At 49.1% G+C, this 25,157-nt stretch overlaps 1 protein-coding gene across 1 annotated transcript in view; it reads right to left on the reverse strand.

Moving 5' to 3' along the window:
* LOC109321231 (latent-transforming growth factor beta-binding protein 2-like) overlaps positions 1 to 15,413 on the reverse strand; it is a 27,833-nt gene extending 12,420 nt beyond the window's left edge. The window contains exons 1-2 of the mRNA XM_019551759.1: positions 14,508 to 15,413; positions 3,614 to 3,684 (exon numbers count right to left, since the gene is read on the reverse strand). Coding sequence (XP_019407304.1) covers positions 3,614 to 3,684; positions 14,508 to 14,998 — 562 coding nt within the window. The 5' untranslated portion in view covers positions 14,999 to 15,413. The remainder of the gene's footprint in view (positions 1 to 3,613; positions 3,685 to 14,507) is intronic.
* Between the last annotated feature and the right edge of the window lie 9,744 nt (positions 15,414 to 25,157).

Consider the following 25,157-nt stretch of genomic DNA (forward strand, 5'->3'; position numbering starts at 1 on the left):
CAAGCTCTTCTCCCTGGTTGGGAGGTCTGTAGTAGACTCCCACCGTTAAGTCTCTTTCCCCTCAACTACCTTGTACTCTAACCCAAAGCATTTTAGAGTGCCCCTCCCCTGACTCCTTGCTAATTGATGAGGATCTGTATTCCTCCTTAATATAGAGCGCCATGCCCTCACCTCTCTTTCCTATCCTGTCCCTCCTGTACAGCCTATAGCCCTTGACATTCACCGCCCAATCATGCGTTGCGTCCCACCATGTTTCCGTAATCCCCACTATGTCCGGGCTGGTGTCTCACCTTGGCCTCTCATAGGCCCTGGCCCTGCCTCAGGCCAGTTGAGAACTCCAGGCTCTCCCAGCTCTGATTGTTTCTGCCGTGGTCTGTTTTACCCTTCAGCCCCTCCTGGGCCCTGGCCCTGGACAAGCCAATTGAGATTCCAGGGTCAGTCCTCTCATCTCTGTGGGTCTACCCTCTTGGGGCCCTCCAAAGTCACTCACTCCTTATCTCTCTAGGCTTGCCCAGAGACTTCCATAACTCTCCCCCAGTGCAGCCCCTTCCTTCTTTGGGCTCATCCAGACCCCTCAGTAGGCCCCCACACTCTGCCCCACTGACTGGATTCAAACCAGACCTTCCACCAGGTCTCCCAAACACTCAGCCTCTCTCTCCTAGCCCCTCAATAGGCCCACAGATTCTCAGCCCCTCTCCCAAGGCTCACCTAGCTTCTCACTAGGCCCCTGTGCACTCAGCCCCTCTCTCTCTGGGCTCATCCAGCTTATCAACAGGGCCCAGGCACTCATCCCCTTTCTCAGAGCTCTGGACCTTCACACTGGGTCACCAAGAACCTCCTCCATCCCCTTAGATCTTACCCAAACATCCAGATGTTATTCTCCTCGCTGGCATTCAAGAGTGGCAGCCTTCCTGCTGGGTGATGTTCCTTTACCAGTTCCCAAGATGTTATTGCCAGCCCTGCACTCAGGGTCTGGGCTTATCCCCTGTCTAAACCCAGCCCTACTCCACTCAGATGACTCCCTTAATCAGGCCTAACCTCACCTGCCAGCCCCCTGGGTGAGCTGACTCACAATTAGCCCTGACCCCCACCTGCCATCAAGTGCCCTACCACACTGTCCGACTAGGTTTGAACAGGGTTGGGAAGAGTACCATTCATCAATCCAACCCTGACCATGACAGCCTAGCTAATGCAGTCTTCCCAGCCCTGCTGCTTACTGCCCAGGGTTTCCAGATCTCTCTCACTCTCGGTACTGCTCTCACCATTTGCTGTTGACAGTGGTTAGGGCTACCAAGGAGAGAAGCTACAATCTTCTCCATTTTATGAACTTTAGAAGTTGCCTTATGTCCTTTGACCATGGCAAAGGCCATCAAGGGCTGGTGCAGGATTCCCCAGGTGGCCAACTCCAGGACTCAGATTCAGTGGAAATTGATGTGGAAAGAGAGAGACTTCATCTAGGATGTCAGACTGTCCCATTCAGAATCTCTCCAGGACCAGCCTGGAGGGGCTTGCAGAACATGATCTTCTTGTCAGTTGTGCTGCAGTTTAAGATCACTGATGCGTTTGGAAATTTACAAGCAACGCAAGATCCACAGGTTAGGAAATGAATCCACAGCTGATGAGAGCTGGTTTATGATGTAATTAATTGCATCTTTGGGGTCCCAGCTAGTGTGGTTAATGATGTCATTAGAGCCTCTTGCACAGTGAGATTATTTCCCTTAAATCACTCCCCTCCACTCCAGTACTGTGTTGGAGTCAATCAGCCTTGCAGGAGGCCCCAGTCAAGGACCCATAGGAGCCTCTGAAGTATCAACCTGGGAGAAGACAGCAACTCCCCACCCACAGGGCTCTAAGGGAGTCATAGGAACTGCATGATGGTGGATGGCTGGCAGGTATTTGCACTCACCCAGCCCCAAAAACACCCTCCTTAGGAAAGGAGAAAGTGATGTAGCTTCCTCAGAATAGCAGCTTCCCAGTGCTGGGCAGTTCAAAGACTTACTGAATACCCAAGACATTTTCTATGGTTTCCCTCACTTGTAACTTCTCCCCTTGTGGGACTACCACATCCCAGTTCCTCCCAGGGCAGCCCATTAGCCAATGGAGTTAGTAGCTTCTTACAGACTTTAACTGTTTTCAACCATCAGTGTAGGCATGAGCTACCTAAGTAACTTCTCAGTGACCTTGTCCCCACTCCTCTCTTCCATCACTCTCCTTCCTTTGGTTTATCTCAAGCACTTGGGTCTCATTTCAAATTACACTGTAAGTTTTTTGGGTGGGAGCAGAGACCTTGCATGAAATCCAGTAACAGACTTACACCGTTATCAGTTAGGCACCATGACACCAGCCAGATGCTTGGTTCTGGGTTGTGGATTCCACACTAGGAGCAGGCACATAGGCTCCTTTGACAATGCATGGAGACAGAGCATTACCCAAGGACAGTCCAGAATGCCACACACTGAGGGGTGAACCACCTAGAATGGGCAACACTATGTACTTCTGTCTATGAAAGGCTTATCTAGATGGTGTCAGCTGCCAAATCCAGGGAGGATGTGTCTGAACACACTCTGCCCATGCCCTCCAACCCACCAAATCCACTAATTCACACCACCTGAAGTTCACCAATGAGGGTGCTCCAGGCTCATACCCAGCAGCCATCCTTAAGCCAACTGGCTTGACTGAATTCACTGGGGCCGGTATGTATCGGACATGTCCCGAGCATGGATCAGAAGTTAGGCACCACTCCACCTACTCCTGGATTGAAAGAGGTCTTGGGCAGGAGGGGTGCCTATACACAGCCATTTTGAAATGTGGGACACTGAGTACACAAGACGCTGCAGCTCCTGAGAGCCACTCTGATTAAAATGCCCCCACCACACCCCAGAGCATATGTATAGGCACCCTTTGAACTCCTCAGACTGGGTTAGCACTGGGCTTGCACAGAAGGAACTTTCAGGTATAAAAGGGAGACTCCGTGTGGGATTACATAGCCACTGATTAGGTGGTGTGTTTGAATCACAAATTCTGGATAGAGATGCTTAAAGTCTACTCAAGTCCTGGTTTAAGTACAGTACCTACATTCTTTTTTGGATCTGACCTCATGCCTTTGAAGTCTGTGCAGTTCCCAGCTCCATGGGGACCTGATCCTGACTGAAGCCTCAGATAATCATCATGATCATCATTACCCTCAAGAGGTCTAGGTTCTGCTCTAGCCAAAATTAACATGAACCCCTGATAGGGACAGCAGTGCTGTATGGCCAGCCAGGATGTACCATGCAGGGACCTGTGCATGTCTTTCTCAGACAAAGCAGCCAGGTGTAGGGAACCCAGCTCTGGGAATGACAGGTGTAACAGCCCCCACAGTAGGTACTGAGGGGTGCCACTCTCTCCACAGCACTAGCTGCAAGAAGTGCACCCTGCATGTAACAGGAGGCTGGGATATCATGCAGAGAAAGGGATTCAAATGGTGGACAAAGATAAAGAAACAGGAGGCTGCAGGGCCAAAGGACTGGGGAGGAACATGTTCTGTTTCAGGCCTTGTGCCACCCCACTGCACTTTGTAGTGAGATATTAAGCAAGAAAGCTGGTGTCTTGAACATGATTCCCTAATACTCACGTTTGATGCACCGGTTTGTTCCAAGAGCCACTGTCCAGCCCGAGCAGCACTGTCCCCCGCAGACATTCGGCCTAAGTAGTGACAAACAGCGGGATGAGGGAGAGAGCAATGAGGAGGTCTCTCCACAGGCAGTACCTTCCGAATCACCAACAGAACCATTCCCTGAAGAACCACAGATCTCCTTACAGCTACATATCACATGAGATCAGAGAAGCCAGGCAGGGCTGGGCTTTTTAAACTCTTGGAGGGAAAATTCCAAAGATTACTTAAGTGCTGAAAGTGTGGGTAGCTCAGTAGGTGGCACACTCAACATGGCACCAGGGGTGAGTTACACAGTGCATGGTACTCTCCCTTCAGCTCAGTGCCCTAGCACATTGCTCAGGAAAGCTGGGCCATTGGAGATGCTGCTTCTCACAGGAGAACAACTGGTGGTTCTAACAATCTGTGGCCATTAAAGGATCCCAGAACACTTTTTGCTAGTGTTGAGGTGTTCATTAGGGATGATTCCAAAATCAGTGATTACACTTTGCCCTCCTGTAAAAGGTTGTTATGTGCCTTGCTACACATCCCAGCCTGAAAGGGGTGACGTCTCAGTGTATGCAGGGTGCCAACAGGAGCAATTTCTGAAGCTGTATAATTTGTAAAGCACTTTTGATGCTTCAGGATCAAACCATTAAGACACACACATTTTAGATGGCCATAATGATGCCTCCAGGCTTAACCTGACTCCTTAACACAATGCAGTGTAGCCAATCCCAAAGTAGAAGTTATGACCCCAAACAGGGGAGTGGCATTTATGAGCAGAGTTACAAACCCATGGATATTCACTTACAGCAGTAGATATTGCTGAAGGGCTTGCACCCAAGTATTGACTGGGCTCAACTCTGTGTAGTTTGCAAGATGAGAGACAATTCCTCATTCCCTTCCCTGAGGTGGTCCAGATGTGCTTGGCAAATCCCACTCAGTGGGTTTATGAAAGAACAAAAACATTTCCCACTCTCACCTCAAATTACTGGCACCATCTAAAGGTGGTTCCTGTAGGCAAATGCAGGTACCTCCTTCAGACCAACTGCTTTGGCCCAGAATCAAACCAATAATTCTTTAAACAATGATGCCCACAATCTTTGTCCAGATCAATCTTTCTCTTTCTCACACACACACTCAGATACATACACATGCACACACGAACACATGCACAGAGGCTCTAGGAACTAAAATCTGCTAGCTTCTACTGGTGAGAACTAGCCCCTCTTAATGCCACAGGGTGGACAGAACTTTCTGATCCAGAGTGTGAGAGACTGGAAAGAGCTGTGGGTCTTTACCTAGCTGACACTCCCTCTCTCTCAGGGAACCAGGGGCCTGGTGGGGTGAGGAAAGGTCTAAAGGAAGAGGCTGGGGACAGCAGCTGGACACATATCTAAACAGTAGAGTCTGTCAAGTAATTCCAAACAGTCTGAAAGCACATCCTAACTTCCCTACAGTCCTTAAAATGTCAACAAACTCATTTGACCATTGTGTGGATTGGCTGAATACTCTCTGGCATCAAGGTATGAGCTAAGTTTGCCACATCCAACTCTGCTGGGTGCCTTCAGTGAGCCCATGGGCACTAAAATAAACATGTGCATTGTGACATGCTGACTGGATCCCAGGATATTGTGATAGGAGGAGGTAGTACTGCAAAGGTCCTGGAAGGGGTTTCAGGCACCAGGTGTGTTCCATTTTGCTGCTGTTGCATAGCACCTGGACAGGATCTCAAGATGTATTTATGTCCTACCTGCCAGGGCACTGAACCTCTTGGGTGGGGATAAAGGACCCAGGGAAAATGTCCTGAGCAGAGGAAAAGCTTCTGTCCTTACAGGACATTTACTGTCCCAGGATAGAACCCCACCCAGCAAAAAGAGACCCTCAAGCCCCAAGCCTAGAACAAGAGTCTATCAAAAAGTGGTGTAAGGTCACGTAAGGAGATCAGAGCCTTCTTGCCTTGCCAGACTCCATTGCATCATGGCAAGCACCTGACCAGTAGCATAACTGGAGCAGGGTACTGGGGCAGTGGCCCTGGTCATTGCCTTTGGGAGGAGAGTGGGGGTTCAAAAGCAGTCATTGCCACAGCAGCAGCTGATCACACTGTCACACTAAAGCCAGTGCTGCCCCAGGCAGTATGCAGCTGCCCCAGGCAGTATGCAGCTGCCCCAGGCATGGAGCTGTGCTGCCATGCGTCTGTCCCTGACACAGATGCATCACATGCCCTGGGGGCACATTTTCACTCTCCAGTCAACATCACCACTGGGACCACTTCAAGCCCTGGGGCTCTATGTAGACTCTGGAAGCTGTGATAAAGCACACAGCAAGCACCCAAGCCACAACCACCTCCTTATATCACATCCGAACATGCTCCATTGCAGTCTCCAGAGTGCTTGCTTGGGTCATTTCTGCTCTCAGAACATACCGTACATCCACACACGACGACCCACACACCTTGCAGCTGGCCTGACTCCCCTTAGAATCCTGCTAATACCACGTCTACAGGAGCATCCACAGCCCATGTAGGTGATGCCTGAGAGCAAAGAATAAGTACAGAAGGGAGCAGGAGGCCACGGCTGACTCACAAGGAGTCACAGTGAGTTTGGCAGCAGAAATGGGGCCAGGGAAGACATGTTTGGAAGTGTAGGGGGTAGGGCACAGTCACCAGGTGCTTTCTGCCAAACCCCAGCCCAGCACCCCAGTCTCCCCACATTGCTGGGGATGGGCTCAATGCCTGCACCAACCCCTTCTGCCCCTGCCACCTGTTGTGACAAGTTCATCGGCACAGCCCCATGCAACTTTGGCTCATGGCCTCCCTTAGCAGAAGGGCAAAGCTCAGTGCTACCAACTCTCCAGCCTTCTATTGCATCCCAGGGGAAGGGGGCTATCCTCCAATTAGTTGCCTGCCCACACCTGCCTACCTCCTGGGGAATGATGGCCAATCAGGGCTGATGTAGGAAGCAGGTGAAGAGCCTAGAAGGAGCAGAGATGAGGCTGTGATGAGGAAAGATTGATTTTCAGGTTGGGAGCAAAATTAAGTGCTGGCCAAGGATCAGGCAGATGTGGGGACAGAGCTCTTGCAGTGGGAACTGACCAAAATCACCTCCCAGGCAAGAGGGAGACAGGCAATGCTAATTGTCCCGCCCCTACACACTCTGGAGTGCCAGGGAGAGCTGAAAGAGCCACACATGGATCAAAGAATGCATGATAATATTTCAAAGCATCTCGAGATGTTGGCTCCCTGGCATATGAGCTTTAAATTCCTGGGGTAGGTAGTCCTAGATATGAATCCTTTGCACTTTACAGACAGTCATGCACTCACTTCAAACCAAAGATCAGTAGCCTTATCAATACATTACAGGTAAAGCAAATGAGACAGAGAGGAAAAGCCCTTGCCAAAAATAGCACAGAGAGTTGGGGGTGCAATATATTTGGGGACAGTCTCCCAAGTCCCAATCTAGGACATAATTCATTAGGCCCTAGCACTGCTTTTGGCAAAGAAAGTGTCATTACTATTTGTGCAGCCAGTAAAATGCTAGCAGTTAAGGGTTATTCTTATCCTAGACCCTATGGTCCATGCTACATGTTAGGATCTGTAGTCCAGCCATGTCATGTGTTGTAAAACTTCACTGGCCTTCACTCAAAACCTCTGGGAGAAGTGAAACACTGGTGCTGGGGCTCTCCTCTTGAGAGGAAGGGAAGGAAATAGCACATACAGGAGGGAGGCTCCATGGCAGGGATACAGGCAGGGATGCAGACACTAGCTGAGCAAGAGGCTCCTGCTTCTTTTGCCATTTCTCCAAGGTGAGATGTGGCGAAAAGAATCTCCAGGATTGGAAATACACCTTGAAGGAGCTTCCAGTGCTACTATGAGTAGCGGTGGGGGCCACTTGAAGAATGGAACAAATGCTGCCCTCACTTGCCATAAGACAGAGTGCTAATAGGCAGCCAGGTATGTTGGAGCCTTAGGAAATTGGAGAATCAGGTGATGGGGGACTGTGGAGCTGGGTAAAGCAGTGGTTGATTTTTCATTGCGCAGGACCCAGCCCTGAGAGCATCTGGTTATGGTTAGAGTATTTACTTGACATTTGCATGGGTTGAACACCATGTGGTTTGTGTTGCCTTATAAAGAATTCACAGCAAATCCCTGCAGGTTTAAGAAGCGCAACATGTTTACAGCTCAGAGGGATGGTGCCTGAGGCAGTGGCTGCTTCCTGCAGCCCCCAGCTGCACTCCCCTCGCCACTGCCACTCATGCTGTCGCCAGTGCTTCTTAGCAAGCATGCTGCTTTGAGGTGAGCCTGCTGACTGCTCCCAGCTCCTCTGGCATTTGCCTGCCTCATGCCTTACTCCAAGGAGCAGGAGCACTGACGCTAGCTAGTCCTGGGGTTCCCAGGCTGGGGATAACCTGCAGGTGTAAGAGTCCTGTCACTGTGGGTAAGGCACCAGTCCTGAGTGACAGGGGCCTCTGAACTGAGGCAAGGCAGCAGCTTAGTAGCAGCTGTGTCCCTATGAGGCTGTGTGGCACTGAGACCCCAGGGACCTATGAATAACATCAACTAGAGTCAAACATGTAACCTTTGTACCAGACACCCACATGGTACTGCACAGAGGTGCCCAGTCATCCTCACCCTTGAAACCAAAGAATATAGGCTCCCTTTCCCTCTGGCCTCCAGACTTGAGAGTCCTGCCCCGCACCTCATGTCCTCCAGTCTGCAGAGCCTGGCTAGGGATGAGCCTGGATCAACAGGCCTCTGAACCCAATAGCCAGGTATGCTGCTGTATGAAGACAAAAGCAAAACTAGAAGGCTGCCCCATACCACCCTCCCTCTTTGATGCCAGTTGCTAGCAGCCTGATATTGGCCATATATAGTTCATGCACCCTGGAAAGGAGAAACAAAGTAGGAGGCTATTTCCTCAGCAGAACAGATACTGGTATACAGAAAGCAGGAGAGTCCTATCCTTCCCCTCCTCCTCACTGAGCAGCCACAAAGGAGTCATGCCTTGGGGACAGTCAGGGAATGGTGCTGTCTACTGCACACAGGGGTGCAAGAAACACGGGCAATACTGCCAGCATCATGCATAAGCTACTCATAGGGCAATGGTTCAGCAGTTCCTGGTACTGCCACCAGGTGGTACCAAGCTCAAAGCAACCTGAAAGGCCAAGAGTAAAACCAAAGAGATTTCCTCAAGAGAGTCTCCCTGCTAGAGACTCCTTATCAATCAGAGCAGTCACAGTGGACTCTGCAGTGTGGACAGAAGCCCTGACTGTGAAGCTAGACCTCACAGGGGCCTGAGCTGAAATCCTGATTCTGCCACTGGCTCTCTCATTTCCCCATCAATAAAATAGTAATGATTATATATCTGTACCTACCCCCCAGAGGGGCTGGAGGATAATATCACTTTGGGTTTTGGGTACAGTCCTTTGATTACATGAAGCACTAGGGATATAGCAGTCATGCTTATCACCTCTTGCCTGAGGCTCCAGACATACCCTACGAACTCTGAACATCTCAGGCTACAGGAAGCAGCCATGGGTTACTCCCAAGTTAAGCACAAAAGTTTCCTATTCACAAAGCAAGGTTGAGAAATGCTGGAAGAAACACACAGCATCAAGACAGGAAAAACAGCCTCAAGAGAGATACTTTCTCAGGCCCTGATCCTACCAAGAAAAGCATCAAGACACACCTCTGGGCTCATGGGAAGCCCCATTCACCTCAGAAGGGTTTTATGAGGGACAGAGGTCCACCAGCGCCATTCTCTTTGCAAGGTCAGGGCCCTAGTCACTGCCTTTCCTCTGGACACTATATTGTTTCTAGCCTTAAAATGCTAGGAGAAAGAAGGCTTGACTCATTTTTCTGGAGTTTCTGACCTAGTCTACACAACAGTCTTCTGTCAGCTGAACTCTGGGTGTGCCCTACCTCAGGGCTTCTTTGTGGCAGTTTAACTCCCTCTTTCTGCCAGCCCTTACAGCACCTGCTTTAAGCAAAAGAAAGCTTCTGCCACCATCTGTCAGCCAGCAGAAGGTACATGTAGACATTCCTCCACCTTCTGCCAGTTGCTACAGTCCATTCAAAAGCTGCTAACTTCCCAGGAGGCACATTTGGCAGCAAAGCAGATGAGTGGAGACATGTAGAACTGCCAGAAGCATGTAGATGTACCCAGGCATTATTAACTTGGCAGTAGCAGCTGCTTTCTGCCAGCACAACCAGGTAAGTACAGGTGAGGTCTGCAGCAACTTCATCCCCAAATCTACTGCCCACATAACCACGTTGGAAGCGGAAAAAAATCCTTAAGAAAATATGAAGCACATACCATGAAGACCCCTTTGTCCCTTCCATCAAGACATGTCCTGGTCCAGGCTGAATGTGCAAACTTAACTTTCCTGCCATGGGCAAATCAGTTATTATGGTTAGTTACTTGTATCACAGCAGTGCCCAGAGGCCTCCATTAGGGATGGGTGCTGTACAGACACAAAAGACAACAAATGCCCAGAAGATTTTGCAGTCTTACTTGACACCAAATATGAGGAGTGTTACAAGCAGCAGGGAAGGAGAACAAGAAAACACTGATAAGATCATGGAGCTGCATAGTTTAATGATGTGCACAGCCTAATTACATGAGCACATGCTGCTTCCTAAATAATACAATAATTTCTTCTTCTTCTTCTTTTATTTTACAGCTACCTCAATCCATTATCCTGCAGTGTTGTGCATTTCTCTCTGCACCACCAAATACAAGGACTCCATTTAAGTCATTTATAGAATCATAGTTTTGAGCCTGAAGGGATCATTAGCTCATCAGATCTGATCTCCTACATAACACAGGCCAGCATATTTCATCCAACTGCATACAAAAAGTTCACAACAAACTCCTCTTATCCAACACAGAGTAACAGTGAAAAGCTCCTGGCTTAGACAAGCCACTAAAAATGTGCAGTTTAGATAACATCATTTTTCACTCAGCTCTGGAGCAGACTTGGACATGAACTGACCTCTCCTGAAACATTCATTGTAGAGAAAACTAGCAACATTATCTACCGGGCCCTTAGGGCACAGGCGTCAGCACAAAGCAGAGAAGATAAAACAGGAGTAAAGATGCAATAGGCAAGAATCTAAGAAGAGTGAAAAGGAGACTGTATGAGATGGCACTGGATTATTTGAGAAAAGCATGGGACTGTGACTCAAGTTTGTACTTGAGCCAGGCAGGCAGCAGAGTGAAGGCTGCCTGAAACGGAGATGTTTCAAACCTAGAAGAACATTTGCTGTACAGTGGTACAAATTACCCTTCTCAGCTTCATATTACCCTTCTCAGCTTTTCTAGGTGGAGTTCACTAGAGAAAGTAAAAGCAGAAGGGAGTGGAACAGAGAGCAACAAACTGTATCAGCCCAAGTGTAGAACAGTGCCAGTCCCTAGGTGTTGCTGGGGGAGGCAGTGGCAGCACAGACTGTGTAGAGTACCTCCGTGGCTTTGATGAGGAATACATACAGTATGCCAGGCTCGTAGCTGTCCGTGGGTATATGTCAGGATCATCACCTTCAATCGTGCCCCAGACATTCTCCACAGGCCTACCACTTCTGACATCAGAAGCTGACACTGAGGAGGAAAACCAAAATCCAGTTCTCTCCAAGGCTTACACCTGGGTATGCTTATGCAGCAATCTGGAGTAGAAGGAGCTCTTTGGCAAATTCCTAACAGTGACCAAACTGAACACAGCGAATTGTAAACTACACTGTCTTCAGCCTGGGTCAGTGAGGCAGAGAAACTTGGAATATCTATAAAAAATCATGTCTTGTCGCTGAGGAAGGAACCGAGACTTAACTGTGACATCATTCCTATAAAGTGCCAAGAACACTTTATTCCAAAAAAGAATGCAGTACAGTAACAGGATTCTGTTACCAAAGGAAGCGGGTCACAGAATAAATGTGGTAGTCCATACAAGGGTCCTGGATTCACAAGCAGAACATTTTGACTTGGGAATCAGGAGGGAAGGACAAATATAACATTACCTAGTAACCAGGATTTTACACAAAGAACTCTCTGAATTATTATATGGCACCCGAGCTTCAGTCTGGAATGGGTGATACAACTTGACTGTCTAGGTGAGTGAGGAAAAATGCAAATCACCTTACAAGTAGTGAAAGTATAGTGTGAGTGGTAGAAACGAAAATGTTCTCATATGAGGGAAAGGAAAAACTGTCAAAGAAAGCCTCTTTAGAACACTTAGTGTCCAAGAAACACTGAGTTTCCTGGACAAAAATGAGGCAGGTGTAGCAAAGGCAAACACACCGAAACATGAGGTTGAGTCACAGGAGTCTGGTGGGGTGACAAGAAAGTCACAAGTCAAAGAATCTGTAGCACCTAAGGCAGTAAGACTACACAAGGCTTGTTTCAGGAAAGACAATATGTTAACCTTGTTAACTGTTCTTTTAGATAGGCACTAACCCTTCCCTCCAGGCCCAATCCAGCAAGTCAGAATAAAGTTATAAAGGAGACTTTCCTTGTCCTGCTCTCCAAAAGTATAAATAGTCATCAACAGTAAGCCATAATTTGCCAGCTCTGAACGTCAAGCTTTTGGGATCAATGAAATTTAAAGCATATTACTGCCAGCCCTCCCCCATTCACAAGGGAATAGCTTGCTGAAGGGAGCAGTATAGATGGCTAAGGGAATTTTGCAACATACTGGATGCACCTGCACATTTAGTACCTCTAATATGAGGTACTAGATAAAGGTGCAGTAGCTGTGCTAATGTGCAGTAGCAAAGGCACACTTTTTGTGACAATGCACAGTAGACTAATTCTAGTGCATATTAGCACATTAGCACCATTTTGCTGCGATGCACTAATGCGCAGCAGAACAGTCCACTGCACATGAAGGTGTTTTGTGTAGACATGCCCACTGGCTATGTGTTAGCCCTAGTGAGCTGTGAAGCAGAGCCCACACCAGTCATTTCACTGGGGCAAATTCAGCTACTTTGGGTCAAAAGAACAGAACAACTACCAAACTCACAGATATATGTTCATCCTATGTAGCATTATTTAGTGGTTGGGAGATGGCACTACAAAGAGATTTAAGCTTCAGCCATCTGAAAGCAACCTGAACCAAGATACTGATAAAGCTGCATGAGGATAAAAAGGGATTCTTGCTGTTTTCACTGGAATTAGCTGCAGCCCAAGAACATAGCTGAGAATGATAAGGGAAGTTGTGATTAAAGGAGGAGGCAGCAACTATCCAGCTGGTACCCTGATCCCACATGATCCTACTGGCAAGGCTGGTCACGCCAGTCTTAGAACAGTGTCCCTTCACTCAGAAGAGACTGACGCTGACAGATGGGGGCAGAATTTGCTAATATAACTGAATCATCTGGAACCCCACCTCCTCCAAAGTTGCCATGTGAATAGAGCTGGATAGGTGGAAAAGACAGAGCCACTTCTGGATCCATAACCTATTGATAACTATCAGCTACTGATAAATATTTAAAAAAATAGGGAAGAAGCATGGTGGTAGATTCCCCTTCCTTAAAGCTGTTGTATGAAGACAGGTGGGGTAAAGCAGGGAAAGATTTATGGCGAAGTGCAGCACAGATGAAAAGGGAGAGAACTTTAGGAATTAAGCTGCTTCCACTATTGTAGCAGAGTTTCTTGTTCAGTGTTAGAAGAAAACTCTGTGATTCTGCCCTATGATCACATAACAGAGGGTAATATGCCCCACAGCCAGCCTTCTCCACCACATCTCATGGCTATAGGAGACTGTGGTTTTGGTAATTCTGATCTGGGAGAGCAGGTTCAACAGCAACACTAAGCCAGCAAAGAGGGCAGTGAGGAGGATCCCTAGCAGGGGAGCAGAGAGAGGGATGTAAGGAGAGGGAGGGCCCCAGGGCCAAGGGCTCTATCAGCACTGGGTATGATGTCATCATTGAGGAGAATTTCCTCCTCAGCAGACCAGCCGACTGCCAAGTGCCCCCATCCCACCTCCTCAGTATCATGGCCAGAGATTGCAGTTGGAAGTAGCTCTGTCAGACAAGTTAAAAGTAGACTCCCCTGGCTGAGCTAGCAGGAGCCATATGGAGCTGGAGGCTACTGCATGTAGACCTTACGAGGGGCCCATTATGGGTAGAAAAAGCCAAGAAGCCAGGTACCTGCAGTCAGAGCCCATGGTAGTGAGGCTATATCCCATAAGGCCAAGCAAAGCCCACTGCAACCCACCATCCTGCACAGCACCACACCTAAGGCCCTCCCTGTGGAAGCCAGATAGCACCTGAACAAGAAAGGCAGCAGCACCACAGCCTGCAACACAGCACAGCTGTCTGACACACACCACATGCACCCACACGAGCAAGCGGTAAGCCTGGGATACTCCAGTGCAACACACCCCCATGAGGACCGCAGCCAGCAATACAGTATCTCCCCCTCTTCCTCTCATGCACACACAGACACTGTGTTCCAGACAGAAGCACAAACAGCTCCCAAACATGTGGGACGTACACACAGCATTAGAGCTACTAACAGAGCCAGCTCCTCCTAACCTGCTTTGAGCCCTGGGCTGAGTGCCAGAGCAAACAAGGGTCAACACAACTAAAGCCAAGCAATGGATCAAGCCCTCATAACTGCACATGGGACAATGAGTTGATAAGAAGAGACTGAGCTCTATGCGCTGGGACTCTGGCAGGGGCTGTCTCATCACTGAGGATAGAAGATGTCTGCATGGGACCAGAGAGGTCCTGAGACAGGATCTCTGGCTTGGAATCATCACTTACTGAGGTCTCCTGAAGCTGAGACCTTCCTGGCTCATCTCAGTCCTTCTGTGTTGGGGTAACAGGAGGAGTCATGTTAGGTACCTTGCCCTGTAGTGAGACCCCTGTGGCTGCACTTACCCTGTCATCCGCCCTCTGCCAGTTGGCTCTTTTGCCAGGGACATGGTATGAGCTTTGAGCCCATTCCTGACCCGCTGGTGCGAGGAATCCATCCTCTGCTTCCGCCCAGGCGTTTGAACTAGGCTCCCACTGGGAGAGCCTGCAGTTTGGGCTCTGGCACTCTGGGGAGCAAAGAGTTTGTGAGCAGAAGGTGGAGAAGGCTGATTTCTGTTATCCCCTCCTGCCAGACTCCTCATCCAGGCTGCGGAGACATGATCCATGCGAGGGGCTGCAGCACGGTGCTCCAGGGCAGGAGGAGGGCTGTGCACCCAGAACAGGTTGTATGCCCTGCCCTGGCTCTGGAGTCTCGGCCGGGGCATGCCCCTGATCCTGGATTCACTTCGGAATGAAGAGCTTGCATCAAATCTTCCAGCAAAGTCTCTCTGAGAATCACCAAGTCCTAGGAAGAGGGCTATCGTGAGAGGGAGGAAACTCCCCCAGGATCCTCTCATGGTGCCTGCCCAGGGCTGGGGGAAAGACTAGTTCTGACAGGAGCAGTGAGCTCTCAGTGTGGGGCTGGCAGCTCCATGAAGCCAAGCATCCAGCCGGAGATTGGGAAAGAGGGAACTAGACAAAGTTCCTTAAGGAAGCCCCTCTAAAGCAGCCCTTTGCTTCTCCATGTCACAGGCGGCTTAATCAGTACCTGCCGCTTGCAGGAGCATGAGAGCCTGAGGCGAAGGTAGCACAGTGAGCCCAACAGCGTGGGCTGCACAGAGCAGCTGCAGCCGTCCCTCCTACCCCAGTCCCTCCTCTCCCCCTGCCTGTCCCGTCTCTCCTGGCTGTCAGAGCCTGGGCTCTCAGTAGACAGCTTCAAGCACCTTCGCGCCTGCCTCTGGCACTGGCAAGAGTCTGGAGGGGATGGAGGGTTTTATTTTTGGAAACCTCCCCCTTTTGTGTCTTTTTGATGCTGACATCCCCCTCTGCAGAGGACACAGCTCAGCCCCCCTCCCTATGAGGAGACATTCCAGCAACACCCACTTTGGCAAGGGGAAACAAACTACAACGGAAAAACATTAACCCGTGAGCAACTGGGCAGGCCATTACACAGCCCACTGAGAGCACTCATGCTCAGGCTCCAGAGCCCTCCCTGCTGCCGAACCAGCCTGTGGCTCGGCTTCCTCGGCTCATAGCAAGCGTTGGATTTCAGCACAGCTGTAAGCCATCAGTGAAGGTGGAGCAGGCAATGGGACAGAGGAGCACAATCCAGGACACATTTGCCCCACAGAAAATACCCCAGGCTCAGGCCCAGTCCCCCTTTGCCTCACTGCCCAGGACTTTTTGCTCTCCTGCCCTGGAAAGGGATTGGTGCTGCTAGTCTCATTTCACACTTTGGCTCTAAGCCCCATGGAGGCAGGGGCACTGAAAGAGAGAGGCAGCCCTTCTGTCATGGGGGAACCCGACACACTGGGTGGGGAAGAATCTGGCTTAAGTCATGTAGCAGAGCAGCCGCTAAGGTGGATCCATGCTTTGCATATGCTGTGCTCATCTATATACTGCCATGGGTGCATGCCAGGACAAGACCTATCCAAAGCGCCATGTGCTACAGGCCAAAGACCACCCATCCTGCTCCCATGAGGCAAGGTCAGGGGATGGCTCCAGCTGGATGGACAAGGACAACATAACCTTCCCCTCCCCACCTGCCTCCAGTGTGAGTATTTGTGGGGTTAGGCACCAGAGGTGTACCTAGCAATTTCAGTTCCCTGGGAAGAGTGTATGGTGGAGGATGAGGGGGACTGAAGAACCCCACCTTGTCTTTGGCCATTCTGGTGTCCCATCTAAATCAGTGCCCAGAGCTGTTGTCCTTCTCCCCACCCCTGCCCTCCAGTTATACTACTGATAGGGACTGACTTCAAAAGACCACTTTCTAGTGCCATAGGAAGGGTCTGTTCTAAGGAGAAAGTGCAGGGCCAAGAGTCCCAACTTCTGCCCTATTGAGCCTACCAACTCTGTGCTCATGGCCAAGCTGCTTCTCCTCCTCCATCTTGTACTGGCCATGTAAAAACTGATATAAATACTACCTTTCCTTCCTGGGGGAGCAGGGACTGGACTCCTTCACCAGGCCATCCAGGGGCAGAAAGAATCCTGGCTACACTGCACTTCTGTGATGACCTCACTTCTCTCCACAATTGTGGGTGCAAGCTTGATAAATGTCTCCTGGGATCCGGGCACAAAGTGGACAGGAAACAGTTTGGCACATGCTCAAGATGAGGAGAGCACATTCATGGCACATACCCTTGCAATAGGCCTGGCTGGGTGTGTTTGCTAATTGGAATCCCAGGCTCACACAGTGATGCAACACCAGAGTGGTCAGGCTCTGAACTCATCTCACCTGGCCACCTACCACCAATAGGTTCATCTTGCTATGTTCACACCAGCAGGAAAAGCCACCCACCGCTGGAACCCCGGACTGGCTCTTGTCAACCTCTACCCAATACACTGCGTAATGAAGAGATACCAGATCTATGGTCTCTGAGCAAAGAGGCAGACATGAGGAGAGCTGCCTCCAGATCCTGACCTCTTCTATCACCATCTTCATGCATATTCTGACAGGTCCACCAGACCCCACCTATTCCTCCAGGCACTGTTCTCCTCACACCCATAGGACTCTCTCACTCACCAATTCCTGTCTTATCTGCTTCCTCTCTCTCTCCTCAGTGGCTCAACAGCAGGTTGCCATTTCTCCCTTTGTTCCTGAGAGTTCTGTAGCAGGTGAGCAGGCTCTGCTCCTTGCTGGGAGCAATGGTGAGAGGGGACCTTCTTGCTACCCTGTTCTGCCTATGCATTCCAATTTGCTCGTGTAGTTTTCAGTCTCTTTAGTCATGCTTCTAGAACACCACTTGTAAGAAAGATGATGTTGCCAGCATACTCCTCCCTGTTCAAAAACCTCGCTCTTGGATAACAGCTTCTTTCTCATTTCTGGCAGTAATTTCACTTCCCACTCTCCTCTCTTGCACTGAGGATCACCACCAAGCTCTGCACTCAGCTTCCTCTCAGAGGTCTCAGATTTGCTAAGTCAAGGTCAGGATGTTGCTCTCAAATCCATAATCCAAGCCATCCAAGTCCCTGAACCTCCCATTTCCACCTGTGAGTGGCAAGCTGATTCTTAGTACCACTTCAGACACTTTCCCCAGGCCTGGGTGCCCCTCACTATGTCAGGAACTCTCCCCTCTGTATTTGCTCAGCTGAAATGCTCAAGCTGGTTACAGAGTTCAACTTACACAGTTCCCCTTTCCCAATCTGAAGCCTCAGAGACCCATGTGCTGCAGCCCAATGGCTCCCCCAGATGCAGAAACAAAAGCAAATTACACCTGTGCACAGCCCCCAGTCTCCTCCTTCACCCACTCTTGGTTCCAGCCCAGCTCTGAGACAACTCAAAATCCATGTTCATGGTTGTTAAAACCCTCCTCAGTTCACTGACTGAACTGCCTGCCCTTCATCTCCTCTTGCTCTCCTGCTCCCCTCATCCACCTGTTCAGTTTCTACTTTCACCATTTCCTGGCACAGTCTTTTTCCTGTCCGTTTCCTCCTACTCTCCACAGTTTAGGCAGGTGAAAATGGGTTGGCAGAGGAGGAGAAAGTCACCTGCTCACTTGCACGTTCTGGCTGGAGGTGTCTCTCTACCTCCCTGCCCCCACCAACTCTACAAGCTCTGGAGTTATGTCTTCTCCAATTCTTAACAGTTGGCTAGAGAAGCGTTTCTCAACCCATGGGTTGCAACCCAAAAGTGGGTCGCAAGAATATATGAAAAGGTTGCAAATGAACTTTTAAAATGGATTCTCTTTAAAGGAGAAAAACTTGGGAAACCATGGCTTTTCCCTTGCAAGCAGGCAGAGTTCCAGCCTGCAAGGGCCTGCTTGGTGCCCCCCTGCCCCACACACGGGGTGGGGGACTGGGGCCTTGGGGGTGGGAGGCAGTGGGTTGGGAGTGAAGGGAACTGGGTCTGGACTGGCCAGTAATGTTTACAAATAGATCCTTCTACCAAAAAGGTTGAGAACCACTGGGCTAGAGAAACCAAGGTCTTTGCAGTATGTAATATAGTCATACAACCTTCTGGGTTCAGTCAGCTGGGATGTAAATGCATGGGCTAGGAGAGGTCATTCTGCTAGCCACTTGCATGATCAGGAGTCAGCAGGGCAGGCCCTATGAGGAGAGGCTCAGGGACCTGAACCTGTTCAGCCTCCAAAAGAGAAGGCGGATGGGGGATCTACTGGCTGTTTACAAACTAGTCAGAGGGGACCAGCAGGCATGGGGGGAGTCCCCGTTCCCCCGAGCACTGCCAGGAGTAACCAGGAATAACAGTCACAAGCTGGCAGAGGGTAGATTCAGGCTAGATATCAGGAGGCGCTACTTCACAGTCAGGGCGGCTAGGATCTGGAACCAACTTCCAAGCGAAGTGGTGCTGGCTCCTACCCTGGGGGTCTTTAAGAGGTGGTTAGATGAACACCTTGCCGGGGTCATTTGACCCCAGTACTCTTTCCTGCCATGGCAGGAAGTCGGACTTGATGATCTGCTCTGGTCCCTTCCGACCCTACCAACCATGAAACTATGTTATGACCTTCACCCTTGTTCCTTGCAAGCGTTAATGAACATAGCCCACCAAATTCTGTGACAGAAAAATATTACCAGTCCCATTTGACAAGCAGGAAATCACACAGCCTCTAAAGTGCAGAGGGTTAGTAACTCACCCAAGAAAATGCACTGGATCTGCAGCAGACCTGGGGAGAAAACCCAGAACTCTTGAGTTCCAGCCCTCCACTCACACAAGGTGATGCAGCAGCCCCCATAAACAACAATAAGGCTGCCCTTTTTTTAGCAAGAACTACCTGGGAAAGGGACTAAAAGTGATGCGCTAGTGCAGACAAGGATAGAGTTCTTTCCTGTGGCTACCCAAGTTTGGAGATAGAGCTGTGAGGAGGAAAGGGAGCTGGCTTGACTACTGTTTTGACCTTGGTGATAGTTCTGGCTGGTTTATCAGGGAAGTAGATTATTGAGGAAATCCAAGTGGGTGCTCTGGGATTTTCCAGTGCATATTCAACCCCTCCTTCTGTGTAGCTGAGGCCAAGTCTGCCTGAGAAGCCAATTGTGTGTGTAGCTATAGGATCCAGAGAGCACAGCCTGATACAAGCCATTGCTGGTTTCTCTGTTCTAAAGTGAGAAAACTGTCTTCTCCATCTTCACCTAATTGTTTTCTTATGCAGCAGTGGAAAAAATGCTTGATGTCTAAACCTGACACTAAAGAATTATCAATGCCATAAACAAGGCCTGGAAAACAAGGAGCTGGAGGGCCAGGCTTTGTTAAAAACTTGTCTGCACTGAAGTGACTGCAAGCATTCTCTCAATTCATCTTCAATTAGGATGTGAGAAAGTACCTTCACACAGGAGGTACCAGTTTGCCCCTTTGGAACAAACAACAAAATTGCTATTTACCCAATTGATTAAAGCTTTCTGGACATCAGCACAAGCCCAGACTGCAGGAGGCTAGGGAGAGTGTGGGGTGAGGGATCAGTTCCTTACTGACAGGACAAAGGAATGATAACTATAAACCAACTGAAGCCATTAATGGGCCATCCAATGCCATGCACAGACTGCAGCTGCCTCAGCCTCAGGCCTGCATGGAGACAGGCCCAGGGAATTGGCATTGCTTTTAGAATCATTTTTGTTCCTTGTTTACACTAACCCTCCACTTTACACTAACCCTCCGCTTCCTCCACGGAGCTCTTTCCCTTGCTACATACACAAGTGCTCACTTATCATGGGAGGGGGCCTCTGGAGCCGTGTACTCCCTTTTCTAATTCAGGGTTTCTTATGAACCAGGGTTGCACAGGACACAAGCTGAACCCATATTCTGTTACTGCAGGGATGCTCACATGCTCACCAGGCTGTGTTAGGAGTGAGACCCTGGCTTGTATTTGGCACATGCCCAGACAGGCATTTCCCCTCTACAAGTGCTGCCTCAGTCCTGGAAGGGGAGCAGGAGCCTCACTGAGAGCCTAGCTGGACTGGCAAGTGTGGGTCACAGAGGCAGTGATACCTCACCCCACAGGGCAGGTTAATACACTGAGGGCTTCATGTGCTGCACTCAGGGCACTGAGGCTACTTTGGTCATAGGGATTCCTTTTATGTTTGTCCTTCCCTGAAAGAGGACCCATCAGAAACAGGGATGTGCAGAACCCATGGGGGATTGTAACAGAAGTTGGACTTCAGTGCGCTGCTCAGCAGGGATGCAGCAGATGAACATGAACTAATTCATTCTTAGGAACTCACACAGACAGTAGACCCTGGATCATTCAGGGCTATTTCTTGAGGTTGCCTTCAAGATCAAACCCTTATCCAAGAAGAGAGATTAGCAGTGGAAAGATGATGAAAAAGCAAGCCAACAACCCTGAATTTGCGGTCTGTCTCTGGTGACTGGACAGTCTGGTCACGGGCTTTCAGGAACGTATGGTGAATTAACTAAAAGTGTAAACTGACCATGCTGTAAGCCCAGGGTGGGCACTCATATTCAAAAGTTAAGTAGCCTTACTTCATTTTAGCTCAACTCACTTTGTAAGCTCCTAACCACCGTAGAGACACGAAAGAAAAGGCAAGCTCAGAAGCTAAGCAGATTCCTTACCAAAGTACATACTTCCCAAGTCCCACCTGATGTGCTTCCAAAAGACAGAAGACAAAGCTAATCCTGGAGATACCAGAGAATGAATTGGCTCATCACAGTAACATAGAGGACAAAAGGAAGGGGGTGGAACTGTGTTGACACCACCATTCTCTTCTTGGCCCTGGGAGAAGTAAGACCTATTCCAAAGTCAGAGTAAGGCCAATTACTAGAACAATGCAATGGTGGGTACAGGAAGTCAGAGAACTCTGGACAGCAAAAATTGGCTTCTCTTCACCACTGAGGAAGGCAAGGTCTGACCCAGAGATTCAATGTGCCCTGGAGGGATCAGCTTGGAGAATTAAAACGTTTTTAGTTCAGGGGCCTAACAGGCATGGGGGGGCCTTCAAAGCAGAGCTGGTGCGGGACAGGAGTCTCATCAATCCAGAACTCTGAAATATGGGGCTTATCTAATTTAGTGCCACTGCATTCCTGCCCTCTGTAACAGTGTCACCTCTTCAATATTCTTCTAATGACGTAGCACTCCCCCAGGATTCTCCCTCCCAGGGACAGCTGGCCCCCAGATGTGGCTCCTGGTACCATGTACCTTGGATTAATTAGCTCCTTTTCTTCCTTTTTCAGAAAGGTTCAGAACCCATATGTGCATCTTCCTCTATCACTGAGCAAATCCCTTAACACACTGCAGATGGGATGCATTCCAAGAATTCAGGAGCCAGCTGCAGCATCCACAAGGAACAAGAGAACATCTCACTCTGTAATGTATGAGGCCAGCCAAAATGTAAGGGTTCCTGAGTCACAGCCGGCACACTCCCCTTCTCGAAACCACCCATGCTGGCTCCCTGGGTGGGGAGGGCAATCGGTCTGTTGATGCATAACTCACAGGGGTCCTATCCCTTTGAAAAAGGAGAGGGTGAGGGAAGGAATGTATGCCATTAACAGTGTTCAGGAACTTCCGAATAAGACCACTGAGAAAAGGGATGTCCCCATATAAGAGGTAGGAGATGTGAGCTCAGGGGAAGTTGACAGCTGAGAAAAACAGTGTTCAGGGCAATGGAGGAAGGCAAACAAAAAAAAGAAGAAAAAAACCAAAGGCAGCTCAAGAGCCAGTTCGACAGGACCTCTGTAAAGGTGCATCAACAAGAAAAAAGAAGCAGCTTCTGGATTCAATAAAGGAGCCAGGAAGGCTTCCAGGGGGGGCAATTCCAGCCCCTCAGCTTTACCATGAAATACACAATTCAGAGCATTCTTGATAACTAGGCACTGGAAACAAAACATTCCTCCTGGACAGATGAGCTGTTAGACAGTGCTTGTGGGACAACTCCAAACACACACACAATCCTGCCAGTTACTGCCATCAGCTCTGAGTCACTACCCTTCCCCTGCATGTGGAAGAGGCTAGCAGACAGAGTAGATGCATGTAAATGATGGGCTGCTGTCAGAAAACAGAGCAAGAGGCTGTCCAGCCCCTCTTAGTCACAAGTTTGTTGGTTTTACTGTTCCTTCTGCTTTCATTTAAACAGGACCAACTCCAACCAGGCAGGAAGGCAGAGGCCAGCCATGTGGGTGTCCATGACCAGGCACTTTGGAGATGCTGTAGTCTAAACATATGCATTCACATTGGTAGTGGCTGGGACCACACACTGTGAAGGAGATTGGAAAGCAAGAGAACATACATAACCATGCCAATAACAAAGGAGAGAGAAACCTGGGCAGCAGGAACATATGGCAGATCTCTTGGGATGAAAGTGGAGAGCAAATCAGAGAGGAGTCTGCCATGCAATAAGGCTGGAAGAAAGGCGTAGTGAGGCCTCTGGTTACAAATGCAGCTAGTTCCACGTTTAACAATCATGTTGATAGTTATTTCAAGCCCCTATGCTCCATCACCAACTATTCCCAATAGTAGCTAGAACATGACATGTCTGGCCACAATACATTTCTGTAAGCGACATTTGAATTCTACCTTGAGATTATGAAGTCTGTTTATAAAAATGTCAATATCCATTTTCATCGTAAAGTTAGTCTGCCTTCTCTGCTGTCTTTTAGCTCCATCTTCAGAGGAAACCTCAACAGCTAATGATAGAGGCCTAAAATATGGTGTCCAGTTTTGGGCTCCACAATTCAAAAAGGATGTGGAGAAGCTTGAGAGAGTCCAGAGGAGAGCCACACGCATGATCAGAGGTCAGGCTGAGAGCCATGGGACTCTTTAGCCTGGAAAACCGCAGGCTCAGGGGTGATCTGATGGCCACCTATAAGTTTATGAGGGGGGACCACCAGGATCTGGGGGAACGTTTGTTCACCAGAGCGCCCCAAGGGATGACGAGGTCGAACGGTTATAAACTACTTCAAGACCATTTCAGGCTGGACATAAGGAAGAATTTCTTTACTGTCCGAGCCCCCAAGGTCTGGAACAGTCTGCCAGCGGAGGTGGTTCAAGCACCTACATTGAACACCTTCAAGAGTAAATTGGATGCTTATCTTGCTGGGATCCTATGACCCCAGCTGACTTCCTGCCCTTTGGGCAGGGGGCTGGACTCGATGACCTCCCGAGGTCCCTTCCAGCCCTAATGTCTACGAAATCTATGAAAAATGCAGGGTCATTAAAGCCTTGACAGTCTATTCAAATTGCAGCCCCTTGGATAAAGAAACTGAGCTGACCAAAAACACTTGGTCTACTAAGATAGGTTGGCAATTATACAACTGACCAGTAGTGGCAACAAGGCTGATCAAGGGTTCACCAAACAAAAGTGACATCAGCTTTATAAAGGGAGGACACCAGCCATTTTAGAGACACACAGAGCAGACCGCAAGCAGAAGGCCAGGCTGTACAGAAAGAGAAGGGACTTCTTAGGGAATTCTGACCCAAGCCCAAAGAATGCTCCCGAATGTTGATAAAATTGATTCAGGAGCCATACACTGGTGTCTTTTTGTTTTGCCTAGACTATCTACTGTGCTATTTAAGCAAGGAGCAGTATTTTTAGAATCCCTTCTGCAAAGCCTGCAAGTTCTGCTCTTCAATTATCACATGTCCCTGGTGAGGCTACCTGTAACCCAGCCTGCCCGCAAGGGTGACACTCTGGAAAAGGGTGGGCTCCACCTGCTAGGGCAGTGGTTCTGAACCAGGGGGTCGTGTACGTGAGATATATTTCATACATTGTCTAACACAGGTCGAAAAATTAATGTCCCATTGAAAGGGGGTACGTGAAGTCTCACTCGGAGACCAAGGGGTACATCAACTGAAAAAGGTTCAGAACCGCTGCTGTAGGGTGTTTCGGGGGTCATTACTGGTTAACCTTGTGTAGCTGGGACAAAAGGACCCATTTCATTCAAACACTGATGGACAAACAGCCTGTGTCTAGGGATTGTGCCAGAGAGGCCAAAGAAAGTACTGGGGCAACCCAGAAAAAAATGGAAGCATAAAAGCATAAATGAACTGTGTGGCACCCAAACACAATGGCCTGGCAAGTGATTTGAAGGGAAAGCTTGGCCAGGGTCATAACAGCAATTCATGTGGTAACCAACAGGACATAGCCTGCTCTGGAAAGAACATGCTGAAACAACTGCTCTCAGAGGATTGGGAGTGAGTGTTCCTTATACTCTAGCGGGTTAATTACTGGCATGTGGCTCAGCACTAAGGTGTCTCAGTCATCTCCCAAGCAAGAGTAACAACACATCTCCTTCTGTCCCCCACCCCAAAATGTTGCCCATACAAGTACTATCTAAAGGATATTACAAGCTTGGATTTTTTTTTCTTTATCTCAATACGGTGTTAACTCTGAGGACAATTTAAACTGATAATTATTGCCCTGGCAGACAGAAGTAGGGTAGAACTGAATAATCAGCCTTAACAGGATAATCCCAGGAGATCTGAGAGCAAGAAATCATGGCTTTGGGATACAGAGATCCAGACAGCCTGGGTGACTGCTTCTCAGTAGAAGCCTAGCCTATTTGATCTCCCACATCTATTCCTTTGCCTGGTAGTCTTCAAAGAATCAGAAACACAC

Source organism: Crocodylus porosus, unplaced genomic scaffold, assembly GCF_001723895.1.
Source record: "Crocodylus porosus isolate Cpor-Errol unplaced genomic scaffold, CroPor_comp1, whole genome shotgun sequence".
NCBI lineage: Eukaryota > Metazoa > Chordata > Crocodylia > Crocodylidae > Crocodylus > Crocodylus porosus.